The sequence below is a fragment of the Heteronotia binoei genome, chromosome 16, assembly GCF_032191835.1.
Source record: "Heteronotia binoei isolate CCM8104 ecotype False Entrance Well chromosome 16, APGP_CSIRO_Hbin_v1, whole genome shotgun sequence".
Taxonomy (NCBI): Eukaryota; Metazoa; Chordata; class Lepidosauria; order Squamata; family Gekkonidae; genus Heteronotia; species Heteronotia binoei.
Genome location: NC_083238.1, coordinates 49,514,005 through 49,529,394, shown reverse-complemented (window position 1 = coordinate 49,529,394; position 15,390 = coordinate 49,514,005). Strand labels below are relative to the sequence as shown.

Below are 15,390 nucleotides of genomic sequence, written 5' to 3'. Positions count from 1 at the left end.
TGGTGGCACAATTCAGGGAATGATGTAAGATGTAAGTGTATGGCCCATCCAGTCCAACACTCTGTGTCACACAGTGGCCAAAACGCAGGGGCCATCAGGAGGTCCACCAGCAGGGCCAGAACTCCAGAAGCCCTCCCCACAGTAGCGTTAGACAATTTGCCTTCCAAGAGAAGCAAGGAACCTCAGGGTTACTGAGAACACAATTAGAAAACTGCTTCCTTAGACTGAACAAACAGGTTAAAAAAATCCACTGTTGCTGGCATTGTGATGAAACGGTTCTCCTAACCTTCTGTTGCTTGGCTATACCATGCAGGTAATATATGTTGGTCACATTATCTGTGGCGTGGTCGCGGAGACCTATGAGCTTGCAAAGGAAGCTGCCAAAAAAGTGAAGATACAGTATCAAGACTTGGAACCGATTCTGACAATTGAGGTAAAAACCAGCCGTTTAGTATAAAACTTGTACATACAACTGACTGTGGGGAAGATTAATTGAGTACTGCTATGCATACACGTGGCATTGGGAATACCCTATCATATCCTCATACAAAGTGTGCAGGTTTCTTCAGTGTCTGAGGTTGGCCAAAGTACTTTTTGCTTATTTGCTTGTTGGTTTCTTTCTTGTCCATTAAGCCTGTTGGGTGCTGACATTTGCACATCAGGAAGCAAATGAGCAGGGGAAATGGTATCTAGTCCACGTTAGGCATGATCCAGCTCCTTGGCAAAAGTGAACTTGGAGATTTTCCTAGGAAAATACGCCACATGTCTACAGAATCCCAAAATGAAAATGGCAATGTTGCTGTTGTATTTTGGTCTGCTCTTCTGGGATTGGATGTCATGTTTTCGCCCTCATTGCAGGATGCCATAAGGCATAATTCATACCTCCTACAAGAAAAGAAAATAGAACAAGGAGATGTTGAAAAAGCATTTCAGACAGTAGACAGAATTATCGAAGGTAAGATTTCCAATGCGGTCTTAGGGACGTTTCAACAGTCGTAAAATAGGCCAGATTGAGCTGATCAATTCACATGGCACTTGTTATATTCATGTAGGGTAGCTGCTTTAAGAACAACATGAAACTTAAGACCAACACAAAAGCTTGTACCTTGAATAAAACTTTGTTGCCCTTAAAGGTGCCATTGGACAAACGTTATTCTTCTACTTATTTGTTGCGTGTGAGCTTTCGTCTCCCACCTCAGTAGACATTGCTGTTGTGACCCTTTGATAACAGCTCATCTTGCACGGGAGGTAGGCTTGTATGCATCCACCCTTAGTCGGTCTGCACTGGTATCCTTCAGCTGCAAGTCCTCAATTTTTACATTTGGACTTTTCCTAGCTGTCAAGTCCTCTTTGTATGGATTAGCTACAGGAGCTCCTTTGCATATTAGGTCACACCTCCTCAGTGTAGCCAATCCTCCAAGGGCTTACAGTAGGCCCTGTAAGAAGATCCCTGTAAGCTCTTGGAGGATTGGCTACATCAGGGGGGTGTGGCCTAATAGGCAAAGGAGCTCTTGCTACAAAATGAGCCCTGGTTATCTATGTAGTTAAGTGATAAGGTAAATTTGGCAGAGCTGAAAGTTCAGGTTACCCACCAGTAGGTGCCCAGATGAAATGAGCTTCAGGCTGAGGGAGTAAAGAAAGTGGTTGCGTTTCATTCCAGAGCTGCCATATTTATGTCTCCAAGAGACTACCTCATATTAAAACCATCTCTGACTGTCTCACTAACTGCAGCTCACAGTCTCAGCTAATTTTTGTCTTACAAAATAAAACACCTGCAAAAACCTTTACTCTTATATTCTCAGGCCAAGTACAGTCGCTTTCTCCACATCCATGAACAACTCACTCTCCCCACAGCCACACAATAGCTCTGGGGCACCTCATTTTAAAAATCATTGGGAATCCAATTCAGCTCAGAATTGGAGCATGGGAAAGGAGGGACTTCTGTCTCCTTGGTGCCTTTTTCCTGAACTGAAACATCCCCTGGAGGGAATTATATCCCCCATTTTGGAGCTGTGTGCACACATAATACTGCTCAAGCAGGTAACTCCTCCCTATCAGGGCTGTTTCAGCTTGAGGAAATGGCATAGGAGTAAGACAGGACTCTCTTACCTCACATTGCAGTTCTGAGCTGAATCAGGATCCCTTTCATTTTTAAAGAGATATTCCTTGTAGCTGCTGTGTGTCTACAGGGAAAGACTCTACTCGCTCAAAAATGTGTTGTGGAGTTTGGGAAAACCTAAAAAAACCCTAAAACCAACAAAAAGAGATAGGAAAACTCTTGATAACAAAAAAAGGGGAAGGTACTGAGTAGTAAAGGTTTGATATTGTTTGTATAGAACAGGGGTGGCCAAACTTCCTAAATACAAAATAAGAAGAAGAAGAATTGCAGATTTATACCCCGCCCTTCTCTCTGAATCAGAGACTCAGAGCAGCTTACAATCTCCTACATCTTCTCCCCCCACAAGACACCCTGTGAGGTGGGTGGGGCTGAGAGGGCTCTCACAGCAGCTGCCGTTTCAAGGACAACCTCTGCCAGAGCTATGGCTGACCCGAGGCCATTCCAGCAGCTGCAAGTGGAGGAGTGGGGAATCAAACCCAGTTCTCCCAGATAAGAGTCCGCGCACTTAACCACGACACCAAACTGGTTCTCTACATTTAACCACTGACTCCACGCACTTAACTACTACACCAAACTGATGATAAGCATCAGATGTTTGAGAGAAGGAAGGAAGGAAATAGATAGGGAGGAAGAGGTAGAAAGAAAACAGCTTTTACTTTAAATGCATTATTTAACTTTAAACGCCTTCTCTAAGCTGGCCAATGAGGTGGTGGGGGCTTTGAGAGCCACTGTTTGGCCACCCCTGGCATAGAAGATATTAAAGGAGCACATATAGTGACCACGTTACAAATATCAAATTGCAAAGGTATGAATATTGATTGTAATTACAAAATTATGAAAACATCCACATGCATCACAATAGCAATGATTAAGATCACAACAATAAATTGTCTTTGACATTAGCAATTACATACATTAACCATTGCAATAACATGCACAAAAATGCTTGCAACGGAAAAAAAAGTTATGAAATTGTGTTGTAAGAAATAAACAGAACAAGGACTCACAACAAGAAATTGCAGGGGTCAGCACCCTCGGAGTGCAATGGATGAGCCTCACCCTACGAAAACCTTCATGATCAAGGTGTCTCCCCTGCCAGATTACGTGTTCAATTTCACAAGAATTTTTTTTTAATTGCAAGGATTTTGTGCGTGTTATTGCAATGGTTAATATATGTAATTGCTAATGTTGTAAAAGTCAATTTATTGCTATGATCTTAATCATGGTTATTTTGATGCATGTTGATATTTTCATAATTTTGTAACTACAGTCAATTTTCATATATTTGCAATTTGTTTTGTGATCACTAAACATGCATCTTTAATGCCTTCTATACAAACAATATCAGACCTCTGGTACTTAGTACCTTGCCTTTTTTGGTCATGGAGTTTGGGTCCTAGATAACATACACTAAAATTATCTTCTCACTGTTTATGACTTTTGTCATGGAAACAGTAAGAACTAAATTTATGCTCCTGTCTCTTTAGATAAACATTTGGTCATTATTACCAATTTTAACTGGAACAGAAAGATGTATCCGTTTTGATGACTAAAGTTTCCACAAGTGTATAATTATTTATTAACCATTAACTGATCAACTGTATGCTTTTATTTATTTTTATTTTATTTATTTGGTGACTTCTATCCCGCCCTTCCCACAAGTGGCTCAGGGCGGCTTACAACAACAATAAAACAATAAAACAGTAAAATCAGAGCAAGTTATTACCTCTAAAATCAGACAATTAAAACCTAAAAACCTTAAAATTAAACATTAAACTATACAGTATAAACACAAAAATCTGGTAGCTACATTATCTCATCAGGCATAGGCTAACCGGAAGAGGGCTGTCTTACAGGCCCTGCGGAACTGAGCAAGGTCCCCCATCCTTGACTGAGTGTAACTTGTTCTCTTGACACTTCAGTTTTTTGTAGGGTTGCCAAGCCTAACTCAGAGAATATCTGGGGACTTTGGGGGTGGAACCAGGAGACTTTCACATTCCCTAAAATAAATACAAATACAGCAGAGCAATTCTCCTGAATACATTCTTCATTTCCTCATCTCGCAGCAGCTGCATGTCCTCTCTCTCTTTCTTTCTCTCCCTCTCCCACCCCACCCTCACACAAAGCAGCCAAAACAAACAGTTTGCAATCACGCACTTTTGTGATCTTACTGAGGCAGTTTACTCACAGAGTTGTTGAATGTCATCATCTGCTGTATATTCAACCAAGTTTTCAGACTAACACAGGGAAACCAAAGGTTCTAGTTTACTATTTACTCTCTATCTTATTGTGCAGATGACTTTTGAAAGGAATATAAAACAAACAGACGGACTGGGATAGTTTCCCTTTCTTACAGCTTCACAGCTCACTGGGAGCAGCTATGTTGTTCCGCCAGCTCATCCCGCCCCATTCAGCCTGGCTCCTACAGATTTAAAGGCACACCCACCTTCCAGAAAGCAAGCAGTTTCCAAGCTTCTTCTAGCCTTCTGAGGTGGAAAGGCACATGGTGGCTGTTGGGATGGGGTTTCCCCCACTGGTCAGCTAACTGGGGGCAGGAAAGAGCCTGCAAAGCCGGGGGATCCCCTGCTGTGACCTGGCCTGCCTAATTTCTTGGTTTCCCAGTTAACATATGTCTTGTATCTGTTAATACCTACCAGACTTCTCTCCTAGTTATTTTATGCTCATAGTGACCTGAGGTCACTTTTGTTGTTAGTAAAACATTTCTATACACCAGTTTGATTCAAGATATTTGCTAGAACAGATTGTTCTTTAGTTGTGGCCTGTAGAAGTACTTCCAAAGCTGTTCTAGAAAAAAACTTTTGAACGTGTCACTGGCCTTTGTCAACAATTGTTCTTCAATGCTCTTTGTATTATCCATGACACCGGCCGTGCTGGAGCCATGATGGAGAAGGCCCAGGCTCTGGTTGATGCCAGATGACCAGCACTAAGTGGCAGGATAGCCAGGAGATGGCTGCTTGATTACTGTAGTTGGTGCACAGGGAAATATGGAAGGAAACGGTCCTTCAAATCATATGGAGGAGATAGTCCTTCAGATCATTATCAATGGGCTGCATTTCCATTTTTTTTCTGTGTTTCTCCCCCCATGTCTTTTCCAAACCAGATGTGTGGCATTTTTTCCCTCGTACAACAAAATCGTGTCATGAACTGCCCACATGTGGGCTTGCAAAGTGTCATCGAGGCACTTCTTTCACTCATTATTACCTCTTCATTTTAAAGTTTCCCATTCTCCATTTATTGCCCTTCTCCGCAGATCTGGTGCCCTAACTAGAGATGTAAAATTTCCGGAAATTTTGAAGCTCAGAAAAAAACCCCATTTTTTTCCTGGGTTTTTTTTGGGGAGAAACAGAAATTTTCGGAAAAATTGAAAAAAAATGCTACATTAGCACTTATTTTTTCTTTTCCAGATTGAAAGTCATTCTGTTACTTTACGAACGTAAAATATGACTATGGACAATTTTATTTGGCATGAAATTATCACAACTAGCATATTAAAAATATAGTGTATCCAAATAATTATTACAATTTATTTTTTAAATAATATTTATTTGCAATTCTAACAAATGGAGCAACACTCTCCTGAATTCTTTACTAGTTTATGTGGAACGGACAAAAAAACCTCCACGAAACAATTTTTAAAAATCCAGAAGTAACAATTATTCATAGTTCCTCTCCACAGTATTAAATAAAAATAAAAAACTCATTCTCATAAGAATTGAAGAGGGGGGAAGTGTACAGAAGGGAATGTAGGACTAAGTTTCAATGAATGGGCATAACCTAGGACTTGCTTGTCCTCAGTGCACAGAAATTAGAATAATCTGATACCATACATATTTTTTTGAAATGATTTGGGAAATATTTGAATACCTTGTATTCAAATAAATAATAAAATATTTTATTAATCATGTTAAAATAAAACATTCCATAATCAATTTCTTTTCTTTTTTTCAATTTTTTCAATTTTTCAGAAAAAAAAAAGGCTTCAGGAAAAAAACCGAAAAAACCCGTTTCCCCCCCCCCCTTAATTTTTCTGGTTTTTTCCCCAGGCCTTCACATCTCTAGCCCTAACACTCCCAGATGGATCCTTTGCACAAAGTTGTGGAGGCTTCAGTCACTCTCCTTTTTTCCCTGTGTTGATTTTTTTTTACAGGTTTATAGGTGCACAATTATTTTTTAGAAATGAAACTTTAATGTGTGCTCTCCAACAGGAGAAAAGCAGTAACTGAAGACAACCCCCTCCCTCCAGTCACACACTCAGGAAAAGAAACTGGTTAAGGATACACTTGGGCAGCAAGAAAATTATGGGGGCATGATGACAAATGTCACATGGGAAGATGAGCAACTGAATGAGCCCAAGCTGGCATAACTGATTCTATTAGGTTCTGTTGTAATTTGAAGACATTTTTGAAAAATCTGGTGCCGATATACAATGAGGAAACTGGATATACACTGGGGAAATGGTTAAGATTAGCTCACGTGCTTCCCTCTTCATTTGCTCTTAACAGGTGAAAACCATACTGGATGGCAAAAACATTTTTACATGGAAACAAATAGCACCGTTGTCATTCCGAGAAAAGAGGACAATGAAATGATCGTCTATGTTTCCACACAGGATGCTGCAAACGTCCAGGTAATGCCAGTCTTGGGACTGTCGTCATGCTGAAACTTTGCCAACAGCTACAATGGTATGACCTGATTTGGATGACCCAGGCTAGCCCCAGGGGCGGAATTCTAGCAGGAGCTCCTTTGCATATGAGGCCACACACCCCTGATGTAGCCAATCCTCCAAGAGCTTACAAAAAAGAGCCCTGTAAGCTCTTGGAGGATTGGCTACATCAGGGGTTTGTGGCCTAATATGCAAAGGAGCTTCTGCTAGAATTCCACCCCTGACTAGCCCTATCTCGTCAGATCTGGGAATCTAAGCAGGACTTCCCTTGGTTAATAATGTTGGTGTGAGTAACTCAGTACGCCTGGATACTGGGGGTGCTATATCACTCTTAGCGTGTCTTGATGTCTTCTCTTTGAATAGGATGCCTTGCTTTGTCTTTACCTGGGAGCTGCACTCTGACCCCTCCTCTGTCTTTCACTTTGTCCTCTCACTCTCTCCCACATGGCCTTCCATGGAGACACGTGTGTCTGCAGGTCTCTCCTGTAGATACAATGCCCTCATCCTCCCACACACATGATGCCAGATTAGCTGGTCATTTGTGACAGGGAAAGTACTGGCCATTTGTGATAAGGAGAGTCAGTTTGGTGTAGTGGTTAAGTGTGTGGACTTCTGTCTGGGAGAAGTGGGTTTGATTCCCCACTCCTCCACTTGCAGCTGCTGGAATGGCCTTGGGTCAGCCATAGCTCTCGGAGAGTTGTCCTTGAAAGGGCAGCTGCTGTGAGAACCTTCTCAGCCCCACCTACTTCACAGGGTGTCTGTTCCAAAATTGTAAGCTCTTGGAGGATTGGCTACATCAGGGGGTGTGGCTTAATATGCAAAGGAGCTCCTGCTAGAATTCCACCCCCTGGGTTTATTTAGGAATTATCATACTTGATAGGGAAGAAGAGAGACAGAGATAGGTTCCTAACTACATCTCAGTTGAGAGAGAGGGTAAGTCTGGGTGTGGCGCTTCCAAGAAGAAAGGAGAAATTGCCTTGAGGGTAGTAATCTGGAGACAGACAAGGAATGACAGACACTTAACAGGAGAGACCTCACTATCCTATCTAATTGTATTCTTGCTGCCACCTGCAGGGACTTCTTCTGTTCTCCTTTGTACACCAGGGATTGCCTTTTCCAACATGAACATGTAGCAAAAACGATGGGACTGGCCTATGTAAAAAGTTTGTTTTCTCTTTTGTTGCAGCAACTGGTAGCCTCAACGTTGGGTGTCCAGGCCAATAGGATCAGGTGCCGCACGACACGAGTCGGTGGAGCTTTTGGAGGGAAAATAACGAAACCTTCCTTTTTTGCTTCTGCCGCAGCGGTAGCAGCACACAAGTAAGAGTTGTGATTGTGATTTTATAGAAATAAAGAAAAAGGGGACTGATGTCTTCTTTGGACTTGAGACATCAGTGCAGTTCTAAGCAGAGGTGTACCTTTGTGACCCCATGTTGAAGTCCATGTGTTTGGAATTCTGATAACTCTGTCTAGGATCTGGGAGTGGGGGGTAGGGCTGTCTCCATTTTTCCTCCTTCCCCAGTTTTGGCATTTAATGTGACCATTTCCACCGAGGTTAAAATGTCAGTAGGTCCACTCCTAAACACTAAACGACTGTTCTGGGCTCAACAAAGTTAGTAAACAATTAATTACTTATTTTAATGTTTTTATTTTTAATATTTTAATTTTTTTATTTTTCCAAAATAATATCAGTATATGTGAATAAACCCGTTAAAACCAAATATATAGAAAGTGTATAGAACGGTTCTTTTTTAATGTTGTTCATTGCTTTTCTTTCTTTTTTTCATTACTTTCTGATGAAAAGAAATGCAGAATTCCCACTAATTCTCATATGCACAGGCCTACGATTGAGCAGGAGCTCAGTTCCTGAACCTCCAGCGTCAACCCCCTCCCCACCTCCTTGCCCCGCCCCCCACCTCCTCCCCAGCTACCTTTTTGTCTGCAAAACTATCAGTCCCTGGCTTTTTAAAGAAGCTATGGAGGAGCTCGGCCTCCTTCTAGGTTGTGTCCCATCCCAATGGTAATGGGTAGTGGGGCCAGGTTGAACTACTCACCTCCATCATTGGTGTTATGCAATGCCAGGTCCATAAATAATAAAACCTCAGTCCTTCATGACTTCCTGCTTGAGCAGGATATGGACCTGGCTTGAGTAACTGAGACCTGGGTGCACAACGGGGAGTCAGTGACTCTCTCCCAGGTCACTCCCCCCCAAGGATTCTCAGTCTTTCACCAATCATGGACTAGCGGGCGAGGGAGAGGGGTAGCTCTATTAATATGGGAGGCTTACTCCTTTTGGGTGCTCCCGTCGCCAAAAATTGCCGGCATTGAATGTGTTGGTCTGGCGTGGAATGTTAGGGAGAGATTGGCGGTTTGGCTGGTGTACCGTCCATCTAATGCACCATCCAGCGCCTTACCATCCCTGATGGAAGCCATGGCAGGCTGAGCATTGGAACACCCAAGGCTCTTGATCCTGGGTGATTTCAATGTCCATGTCAATGACCCAACCTCCATTCAGGCAACGGACCTAGATTCATCCATGGCGACACTGGGACTGTTCTGGTTGCTTCGTGTCAAAACACTGGGACTCTCCCAAATTGTTACAGCACCCACTCACCAGGCGAGGCACATGCTCTAGCAGCATTAGCGGTTCTCCAACACTGTTGACTATTTTGGAGAACATTGGAACTTTGTTTCAGGTGTGAATACTGCATGGCAACATTAACATGAAACAAGAGGTCTACATAGCAAGCAAGAACTTTGTTATAGGCGTTCTGGCTTAAGTGGTCTCTTTAGTGTTCTCTTTGTAAATTTTGTTTTGTAATTGACACATTACTCTTATGTGAAGTTTGGGTCTTAGTCCCTTAAGGATATTTTTCTCATTTTGTGTAAATGTGTGAGAAATTTCATAAAGCAATTTCAGTTGAACAAGCAAAAAATAATGGAAAATAGTTTATTGTGATAACCCCCCCCCCCAATTTTAAAATACCTTGTGAGTAAAATTTTGGAACACAGTTATCTCCTAATCACCAACCTCTTACTGTGTTCATCCCGTGTGGTTAAAGGGCTTTGTAGCAGGAGCTCCTTGGCATATTAGGCAACACCCCCCCGATATAGCCAATCCTCTTGAAGCTTACAGTAGGCCCTGTACTAAGAGCCCTGTAAGTTCCAGGACGATTGGCTACATCAGAGGGGTGTGGCCTAATATGCAAAGAAGTTTCTGCTACTAAAAATTAGCCCTCCTTTAGCTGCCGCCATTTCATGCAGCAATGAATCCAGGACTAAATAAATCTGTACATTAATAAATACATTCTAATACTTTCTTTTCACCATGTTCAGAGGATTATGGCAATTCCAGAATGTTATGAGAAGATACCGGGTCCTTACAAATTTACCCTATGCCCAGTTTGTCCATAATAAAACTTGCAGTGCCCATGAGTGCCAGGGCACCTGCCAAAACCTTTCCTGACACCTGCCAGGTGTTTTAAGAAGTGGGCAGGGCTGGCAGGACTTTTGATTGACCATTGAAGATCTGATCACCTGTGCAGGATTTCTTAAATGGTGCTCTGGGAGCAGCTGCCACCACCGCACAAAGATATATACTATAGTTATAGTAACAACACTAAATAAAATACTAAGGTGTACCTACATAAACTCCAGCTTAAAAATCACATCATCCTTTTAAATATTCAGTTTCTGAATAAACTCTTTTTGTTCTTCCCTTGGCTACATTGGCTATTCTATGCCTTCTATAAACCAAACCACTAGGATATAAGTAATAAACATGATTCTTCTTCTCGTTTTTTGCTCTGTATTCTTGGTGTTTGGAGGGCAACAGTGCAAGGGCTTCTGGAGTTCTGGCCCCACTGGTGGACCTCCTGATGGCAACTGGTTTTTGGCCACTGTATGACACAGAGTGTTGGAGTGGATGGGCCTTTGGCCTGATCCAACATGGCTTCTCTTGTGTTCTTAAGGGTTAATGGTAGCAGTGACAAACAAGGCGATTTTTAGAAACAGGGAAAGCTCCATTCTCCTCAGAATGGAAGTGTGGCAGAAGGGTGGGACAACTAAAGATAACAGGCAAAACCCCCTCAAAACCTCCACCTTACCCCCCACTTGTCACAACAGCTATACAAACATCATCAACTAAGTTCTCCATTTCATTTTCTGTACCGTATTTGCCTGAAAGGCAGCCTTCCATGAATGTAAGGTGACGCCCCCTTTGGAAAAAAATTACACTTTTTCCGTACTATTTTACATGTTTGTAACTGTTATGTAACTGTAAGCTGACCCCCTCTTTTTCTTGATGGCACACTGGGGGGCGGGGAGTAATCTTCATTTGAAATAAATGCAGCATTTTAATTTTGTGCGTAGTTTTACAAATGGTGTTAAATAGAAGGGTTTCAGTACTTTTCAGGTTTTGAGTAGGCAACCTGGATTTGATCTTTGCTCTGAAGTCAGCATGAGTCCCTTCCTGCTTTTTTAATTAGGACTGGCTGTCCAGTACGTTTTATTCTGGAACGAGATGATGACATGTTCATAACTGGAGGTCGACACCCTCTTTTGGGGCAATATAAAGTAAGTAATATGGACTCTGAGGTTTGCGGGAAGGGTGGAATGAAAATTGAATCAATCGATCAGTCAGTCAGGTCTGTCGGTCACGCACAGTATTATCCAAACAGGACTGTTGTGAGCTGTAATTTGTACATTCTCTGGTCTAAGTCCTTGAAATTTCTTTGTCTCAGTGTTCTTCTCCCAAAAGTTTGCTTTGTCTTAAGCTGCACAGGACATAGGTAATCCAGTCGACAAGGAAAAGAGGGGTATTCTGTATGCTGGGCTGCACAGGACGAATGGAAGAATTAAACATATTTTAGAAACCGAGTATTTGGCCTGATTGAGTATACTCGTAACTATCAACAATTGTCCAGTGTTGTAGGCCAGAAACCTTTCCCAAAGATCCCTTTGAATGGAGGCGGTAGTGGTCGAATCTAGAACCTTCTACCAGTGTTCTCTCTAAGCTGAGTTAGCATGACCTAGCTCACAGGTTTTTAGCTTCCAGCTCACATATTTTTGTCTTAGCTCAGGAAGAATAACCCCAGAGCACATTAAATTATGCAGTAGCTTACAACTTTAATGCCAGTAGCTCACAAAGTAGAATTTTTGCTCACAAGACCCTACAGCTTAGAGAGTACATTGCCTTCTACATGTAAACCTTCACTAGACCCAGGGGCAGCCCTAGGGCGCACAGTGCCCCAGTCAAACCTGCTGCCCACCGTCCCCCACTGCCCTCCTTCGTAGTGGTGCCACACCCTGCCGCCCTCACAGTGGGGTAGGATGGGGAGGGCACCTAGGAAGGAAGGCGAAGGCATGCAAGCCATCTAGCCAGCTGGCTTCGCTCTGCCTCCCTTTTGATCAGAAGCGAAGCAAAGCTACCAGCCTCTGTGCAACTGGGGGGAGCACCGGGGGGAGCACGCAATTCTGCACCCTGACCGGCACGCTAGGCAAATGCCTAATCTGCCTAGTGGCAGGGCCAGCCATGACTAGACCACAGGGTAGTAGCACCTTTATCTTTGGGGGGGGGGGGAGGATAAATTGGATTTATACCTTGTCCTTCACTACCTAAAGGAGTCTCAGAGTGGCTTACAATCTCTTTTCCCTTCCCCTCCCCAAAACAGACATCTTGTGAGGTGGTTGGGGCTGAGAGGGCTCTCACAGCAGCTGCCCTTTCAAGGACAGCTCTGCAAGAGCTATGGCTGACCCAAGGCCATTCCAGCAGCTGTAAGTGGAGGAGTGGGGAATCAAACCCGGTTCTCCCGCATAAAAGTCCGCACACTTAACCACTATACCAAACTGGCTCTCACTACACCAAACTGGCTCTCTAAAACATTGTCTAAAATATTCTAAATATCTAAAATATTTGAAAATAATATCTAATATTATCTAAAATATTGTAACATCATTCTTTAGCACGTACTTGAAAGTTGGTGTCTTTACCAAAATCAAATGCAACAAAAGTTTAACTTTTGTGTTTCCTTTGAAAAATCCCTTTTCAGGCTTTTTTTTTTTTTGTGGGGGTGGTCTGTGTGTGAGAGATTAAGCAATAAACGAGATAAGTAAAATATTGCCTGGGTCTTATATTTTATGTGAAAACCGGATGCCATGTTCTCAGAGAAAACCACAGCATTGTATTTTTGTCAAAACATAGCACTGTTTTCTTTTCAATTTATAAAACCTATTATAAAAACAAATAAAGAAAATCAAGATATATTGAAGCCTATCTTAAAATGTAGCAAATATTCATTGCTTTGTAACCCGCAGGAAAAATCCCCCCAAATTTCAGTGAATTGGAATGGTAACACTTAATGCTTCTTCTCACTACTGCAATGTTGTTGCTTTTATTAGGTGGGATTCATGAATGATGGTACAATCCAAGCTGCTGACCTTGTGTACTATATAAATGGTGGGTGTACAAAGGATATGTCTGAAATGGTAAGTGTGGTGCTTCGCTATGAAACTATTTTGTGTGAATTTTATTTCTGTGAGTTAATGTGGGAGTATGCTGCTGCTGTTTGTTTGTTTTTATTTTTGTTTGATTTGATTTATATCCTGCCCTTCCCGCGGAGGCAGGCTCAGGGCGGCTCACTGTATAAAATCATGGTAACAATTAAAACAATTATATTATAAAATCACAAATTCTACAGTTTAAAACAATTCAAAATTGGTTTGGTGCTAATCTAAAATGGTTGGTGCTAATCTAAAATGCAGGCCTGAGAAAGAAAAGGAAAGAAGGAAGGAAGAAAGGAAGGAAGGAGGAAGGAGCTAGATAGGTAACTGAAATATGTTAAGATTGGATGGTAGCTGTGCCGAAGGGGTTTGAAGGGACAGTTTGTTCAGAGAGTGTGTGAGAGAGGGAGGAAGAGAGCAGAGTGGGTGAATAATAAGGTGCTGTGGAGTGTGAGAGAAATCTGTTGTGGAGAGGGTTGCCATTTCCCAATTGGAGGTGGGAGATCCCCTATGGGTTTTTGCCCAAAGCTGGCCAGCTGGCCAGGGAGAGGAAGCACCCCCCAACAGCTACAACCAGAAGTGACATCATACAACGTGCCTGCATCACCCAAAAGTGACATAGGCACGTTGGAGATGTTGAGGGGGCAATGCTCTCGTTTGGGAGCAAAACTCTATGGTTTGAAGCTGATTTTTACCATACATCCCAGAGTGTCATCACTGACGTGCCTACATGTGATGTCATGACGTCACTTCCAGCGATGTGGGATGTTTCCAGCTCCCAGAATGTCCCCCCCATCTCCCCACTGGTGTCTTTGAGGGACCTGGAACCCTAGTTGTGTATGTTATTGGCCTATGTGGCAAGTCAGGAAATAAACCTTTGTGGCTAAGTCCATTTAAGGAACTTCAGAGAAAGGAGGAGAAGTGTACCTCTCTGAAAACATTATGCTTATGTACCTATCTGAAACCATTACATTTATGAACTCAGTGAAACCATTATACTCTTATACCTCTATTATTTATATTATACTTCTAAATTAACTCTATGTTTAAGAGAACAGCTGTTTTATTTAGAGTGAAGGCTTCCCTTTTACCTCAGAGCCACCTTCACACAATCACCATTCCATCATTCTACTGAATATAACTAAGCCATCCTGTTTTGGGGTTCCAGCTAAGAATTCCAAGGCAAGAGCCTTTGGTGGCACTGAAAGTAAGGAAGGCAGGGAGGCAGCGTAACACACATTGCCTCAGAACACTCTAGAAAGAGGTGCCTTTACAGGTGTTACATATAAGAGGTCTCAGAAAGAAGCAATCCTTTACAGTAGGCTTCTCACAAAGCAACTGAAAAATGGGATGAAATTATATTCATTCCTGATGGGCAGGGGTGGAATTCTAGCAGGAGCTCCTTTGCATATTAGGCCACCCACCCCTGATGTAGCTAATCCTCCAAGGGCTTACAAAGGCTCTTTTTTTGTAAGCTCTTGGAGTTCTGGCTACATAAGGGAGTGTGGCCTAGGTTTGCCAATCCCCAGGTGGGGGCAGGAGATCCCCTCATTTGGAGGGCCTCCCCCCGCTTCAGGGTCGTCAGAAAGCAGGGGGAGGGGAGGGAGATGTCTGCTGGGAACTCTATTATTCCCTATGGAGATTTATTCCCATAGAAAATCATGGAGAATTGATCCGCAGGTATCTGGGGCTCTGGGGGGGGCTGGGTTTTGGGATAGAGGCACCACATTTTCAGTATAGCATCTAGTGCCTCTCCCCAAAATACCCCCCAAGTTTCAAAAGGATTGGACCAGGGGGTCCAGTTCTATGAGCCCCAAAAGAAAGTGCCCAATCCTTCATTATTTCCTATGGAAGGAAGGAATGGAAAAGGTGTGCCGTCCCTTTAAATGTGATGGCCAGAACTCCCTTTGGAGTTCAATTATGCTTGTCACAGCCTTGATCTTGGCTCCACCCCTAATGTCTCCTGGCTCCACCCCCAAAGTCTCCTGGCTCCACCCCCAAAGTCCCCAGATATTGCTTGAATTGGACTTGGCAACCCTAGTGTGGTTTAATATGCAAAGGAGCTCCTGCTAGAATTCCACCCCTG

At 42.7% G+C, this 15,390-nt stretch overlaps 1 protein-coding gene across 1 annotated transcript in view; it reads left to right on the top strand.

The window, feature by feature from the left end:
* LOC132585236 (aldehyde oxidase 2-like) overlaps positions 1-15,390 on the top strand; it is a 70,974-nt gene that overhangs the window by 25,352 nt on the left and 30,232 nt on the right. The window contains exons 17-22 of the mRNA XM_060257042.1: positions 314-433; positions 859-955; positions 6,643-6,767; positions 7,990-8,123; positions 11,291-11,378; positions 13,203-13,289. Of these exons, the coding sequence (XP_060113025.1) occupies positions 314-433; positions 859-955; positions 6,643-6,767; positions 7,990-8,123; positions 11,291-11,378; positions 13,203-13,289 (651 nt within the window). The remainder of the gene's footprint in view (positions 1-313; positions 434-858; positions 956-6,642; positions 6,768-7,989; positions 8,124-11,290; positions 11,379-13,202; positions 13,290-15,390) is intronic.